Below are 4,975 nucleotides of genomic sequence, written 5' to 3'. Positions count from 1 at the left end.
CTCCTTACTCCAGAACAGGCTCCAACAGACAGTTACATCCTGTCGCACTGCATGGATATTCTTGGGAGCAGTGTGTGAAAGCTTACCCAGACTTCCCAATATGCTTAACAGCAAAACCTCTTGGTTAGGATAGACAGGAAGCTCTGATATGTTCTACCCAGGGCTCTTGGTGACTTTATTCACACAGAAGCTGAAAACTATCAGAGGCGTATTGCTAACTCTGGCTGGTCTTTTTCCTGATCTCATAAACACCAGCTAGGCATCTCATTTTTTTTTTTTAATTTTTTTTAACGTTTATTTATTTTTGAGACAGAGAGACAGAGCATGAACAGGGGAGGGTCAGAGAGAGGGAAACACAGAATCCGAAACAGGCTCCAGGCTCTGAGCTGTCAGCACAGAGCCCGACGCGGGGCTCGAACTCACGGACCGTGAGATCATGACCTGAGCCGAAGTCGGCCGCTTAACCGACTGAGCCACCCAGGCGCCCCAGGCGTCTCATTTTTAATAACTCATGCATGAGACTTTTTATGGCTTTCACTACATGTAAGGCCCTAAGCCAGAAGCCTGAAGTACAGAGATCGCATTTGGAGCCCCCATCATCAGAGAACTGACAGTCCAGAGAATGGAGAAACATAAGCTATATAATTTAAGGACTTCCTCAATGTGGATGGCTGTCCATTCAAGGAATAAGATAAAACAAATTGCTTCCTCAACCTAGGTCATCAGGCTCCTAAGCATTAGGATTCTTAAGTTTTTTCTTTATCTTCCCAGGAACATACTATTAATATACAAATATGTAAGCCTAGGAATTTTTTGTTTTTTTCATTTGTGTTACAATACAAACACACTATGTCCTTTGCTTTAACACTTAAGTATATCTAGAAATAGTTTTGATATTTGCATATGTAGATCTATTTCTCCTATCATTTCATTAATTTATTTAACTTTTTTAATGTTTATTTTTGAAAGACAGTGGGGGGGGGAGGGGCAGAGAGAGAGAGGGAGACACAGAATGTGAAGCAGGCTCCAGGCTCTGAGCTGTCAGCACAGAGCCTGACACTGGACTCGAACTCATGAACAGAGAGATCATGACCTGACTTGAAGTCAGACGCTCAACCAACTGAGCCACCCAGGCACCCCATATTTCTTCTATAATTTTAAAACATTCACTGCCTCCTTGATATAAAGACAAATGGGATGTACTTGTGGTAGAGGTGTTTTGTTTTTTGTTTGTTTTTTCGAAGAACCAGTCATGTAATATTGTTATTTATAAATATTAGAAATGCAAAAACAATTACAATACCTTCTGCAACTTCTCCAGGAGAAATGGGGAACCACAAATACAATATTATAATTTTAGAAAACAAGGGTAAATGTCTTATGGTAGTTGGAAAACAAAAACAAATATACCATGGTTCTTGGGATCAGAGTATCCCAAGAATTAACCCGGGATTATATAATATTCTAAATGCAGTTACAGTTACTGCACATGGGCAGAACCCCACTCCATCCGTCAAAACTTAGCTTTGGCTTCAAGACTGCTAATGCCACTAAAGGGAAGCAAGAAATTCTTCTCTACCCTCAAGGTCCTTCAGCTGGACTAAGAATTAAACTTAACATGAGACAGATTAACAGGAGGGAAAAAAAAGCGTGCACACAGAGACCCAATATTAAAAATGAAACCTAAAGAAATGGCAAAAGCAGGCACTTTTTATACATTTTAGACAAAGAGGCAGTAAATTTGTGAGGAGTTGGGGGCACCTGGGTGGCTCAGTTGGTTAAGCATCCAACTCCTGATTTCGGCTCAGGTCATGATCTCATAGTTTGTGAGTTTGAGCCCCTCATCGGACTCTATACTGACAGTGAAGCTTGGGATTCTCTCCCTCCCTCTCTCTCTTCCCTTCCCCTGCTCACTCTCTTTAATTTAAAAAAAAATTAAATTAAAAAAAAATAAAGGGGCACCTTGGTGGCTCAGTCGGTTGAGCATCCGACTTCTGCTCAGGTCATGATCTCATGGTTTGCCAGTTCCAGCCCCAAATCAGGCTCTCTGCGGTCAGCACAGAGCCCACTCCCTCTCTCTCTCTGCCCCTCCCCTGCTTGTGCTCTCTCTCTCAAAAATAAATAAACATTTAAGATAAATAAATAACTTTTTGAGGAGTTGACAGGACAAAGAAAACTTATATTTGAGAGTTTCAATTAGTAAGAAATTCTAAACAGAATTTGGGCTAAGGTAGTAAATTAGTGAAAAGTAACAAGGGTACTTTATACAGCCTTTTTGGCTCTAAATTTCCCATCTCTGGTGATAAGTATGGCTCTTTATCTCCTGGTACAGGGATGGGAGGGAATCTTTTACATGGGAGATTAATTTCCTGCTTTCAGGGGCACAGGAAGGTGTGAGTGTCCTTCTTGCATGGCTGTGTTTTAATTGGCTATTTCTTTATTTATTTTTGAGAGAGAGAGAGAGAGAGGGAGAGAGAGAGTGTGTGTGCGTGTGAGCAAGCAAGTGAGGTGCAGAGCCTGGAGTGGGACTTGTGCTCACCCAGAGCAGGGCCTGAGTTTACAAGATGTGAGATCATGACCTGAGCCAAGTCAGATGCTTAACTGACCGAGTCACCCAGGTGCCCCCCCCTTTTTTTTTTAATTTTAGAGACAGAATGCGAGTGGGGTTGGGCGGGGAGAGGGGAAAGGGGCAGGGAGAGAGAGAGGGAGGGAGAGAGAAAGACAGAGACAGAGACAGAGTGAGACTCTTAAGCAGGCTCCACAATCAGCTCAGAGCCCAACATGGGGCTCAATCCCATGATGGCCCTGGGATCATGACCTGAACCAAAATTGACAGTCCAACTGAGCCACCCAGGCGCCCCTAAGTAGCTTTAATGTGAAATAACTAATATGCCATTTGATATATTTTGGGGTGGCTTGCCCTGGCTCCTATACCACAAACACACCAAGTGAGTATCAAATGGTTTATTACTCACATAGTGAGCCTCTTTGTGGAGAGCATTGTGGCTACCAATCCAAAATGGCTTGAGAGAAGGGACAAAGATGACCCGCTGGGGGTTCTTTTGGTGGTTGAGGAGAGGCACTGGGGGTAAGAGCCTCTGCAGCAGGGACTTTCTTAATTAGAACCACCTCACCAAGTCCAGTGAAGGAACATCCAGTCTGTCCTAACAGCTTATCCAGGTGCGGGGCAGGGGGTGGAGCCAGAGGGGTAAGGGTTAAAAGACATCAGCTTCAAACATCAAAATGAACTCAGACTCTTTAATGCAAGCATTTTCCACTAACATAGGGAGAAGATGGAACAGACAGAATGATTTACAAGGTGGTTCAGGATTCATCTTTGACTAGACTTATCGTAAGCGATTTTGAAGAAGGCCCAATGGAAAAATAAGGCATAAGTTTTTCTGAAAAAAATTCACTGAACGTATATAAATGTGAATTATTACTCAAATTGTAAAACGAAATTTCTCCTAACTCATAGTCCAGAAAAATGCCAATGTGCTTGAGGTTTACTGAATCCTCTGTGCCATCCGTAGTGGTCCAGAACTGGATTTGCCAGCAGCCATTGTTTGGCACTGGTGATATAAGAGCCCTTCTGGGGAAAGACTCCTTACACACACCCAAGGACCATTCGCCTAGGCCTCTTATTTCTACCTGCCAAAAATGCCTGCCAGCATCAAATCCCTCACAACTCAGGACAGCTGGGTAAGAAGTAAATGTTTGGGGATTACGAGCACCACTCGGTTTCATCTTTTGAAACGTTGCCGTCTTCCTATCTTGCGAGATAAGAAGGTTGTGATGAGCAGTTTCGGGATCGAGGGTCAAATCGACCTGAAATATGCTGATCATTTTCTGCAGCCCAAAATACTGTGGGGGGAGACTGCAAATCTCCTTCCTTAATTTATATGAAAAGGCTGCTGGGGTCTCTAGGTGTTCGTACATGTTGTGGATACTTTCAATGCCGGTCAGTAAATCTAGGTCTGTCTGCAAACACTTCTCGGTTATTGCACTAAGCAGACTCCTGAGTGTGGAATGGTAGTCTGACATCTGGTTTTTGCCTTCAATTACTTTTTCTTGAACATGGTTCTCTTCAATTAATAACCTAATATGAATTGCACCCTGCTCCTTTCCCAAGAAATGCCTAAATTGTTCAAATTCAGAGTGCAGTTTGTATCTTCGGTTTTCGACCTTCCGTCTCAACTGAAATAATTTTGAGACTTGCATTTTTAACCCCTTTTCGGCATCTTCAACCTGCTTCTTCAGGGGCTCAATGTAGCTTTTGAGCTTCTTCCTGTGGTGGGCCGCAGCTTGCTCAATGGGCGTCAGGGGGTGGTCCTGGTGGTCGGAGGAGGCTTTGCACTGGGGACACAGCAGCTCCAGGTCCTTCTCACAGAACAGGGCCAGGACCTGATTGTGCTTCTCACACAGGGGTCTCTCGTCCTGCAGTTTCCTCTTGCTCCTGGCGCCGGGAAGCTGCCGGACAAAACCAGTCACGTGACATAACTGCGTGTTCCTCCTGAAGTTCCTGTCGGGGCAGTGGTGGAGGCAGACAGGACAGGGGAGGATGTGCTGGAGATCCTCCCAGCACTGCTGGATGCACTGGAGACAGAAGTTGTGCCCGCAGGCAATGGTCACTGGGTCTCTCAGGTAATCCAGGCAGAGGGGGCAGCTGGCCTCTGCGTGGAGCTCAGCCAGGGAGGCTGCAAAGGCCATTGCGTGGTCAGGGTGTGTGTCTGAGGAAACTCCCTTCAGAAAGGCCTGGATCTCTGGGAGCTAGGAAAGTCAGCAGCCGATGACTCTTCGGCCCTCTCTCTGTTCCTTCAAAAGCTGCCAGGAGGTGCAGGTTTCCCGGATGTGCAACACACTGTAGCCACTCGAGCCTGTTTCCGCTCCTTTCCCTTCAGCTCTGCAGCAGCTGCCAGGAGTTACAGCCCCCAATCAGTCTCTGCTTCTGGCACTTTTGTAACCTTTACTCAAT

At 45.1% G+C, this 4,975-nt stretch overlaps 1 protein-coding gene across 1 annotated transcript; it reads right to left on the bottom strand.

The window, feature by feature from the left end:
- Positions 1–3,324: 3,324 nt before the first annotated feature.
- Positions 3,325–4,710, bottom strand: LOC122468855 (putative tripartite motif-containing protein 75). Its single transcript, XM_043555746.1, has one exon. The coding sequence runs from the start codon at positions 4,708–4,710 to the stop codon at positions 3,325–3,327; it is 1,386 nt and encodes a 461-aa protein (XP_043411681.1).
- Between the last annotated feature and the right edge of the window lie 265 nt (positions 4,711–4,975).

The sequence above is a fragment of the Prionailurus bengalensis genome, chromosome B1 (assembly GCF_016509475.1).
Source record: "Prionailurus bengalensis isolate Pbe53 chromosome B1, Fcat_Pben_1.1_paternal_pri, whole genome shotgun sequence".
Taxonomy (NCBI): Eukaryota; Metazoa; Chordata; class Mammalia; order Carnivora; family Felidae; genus Prionailurus; species Prionailurus bengalensis.
Note: the sequence above shows the minus strand (reverse complement) of the source record. Positions and strands in the feature narration are given on the sequence as shown.

Coding starts and splice junctions, on each gene's coding strand:
- LOC122468855 (XM_043555746.1), bottom strand. CDS start 4,710: ATGGCCTTTGCAGCCTCCCTGGCTGAGCTCCACGCAGAGGCCAGCTGC.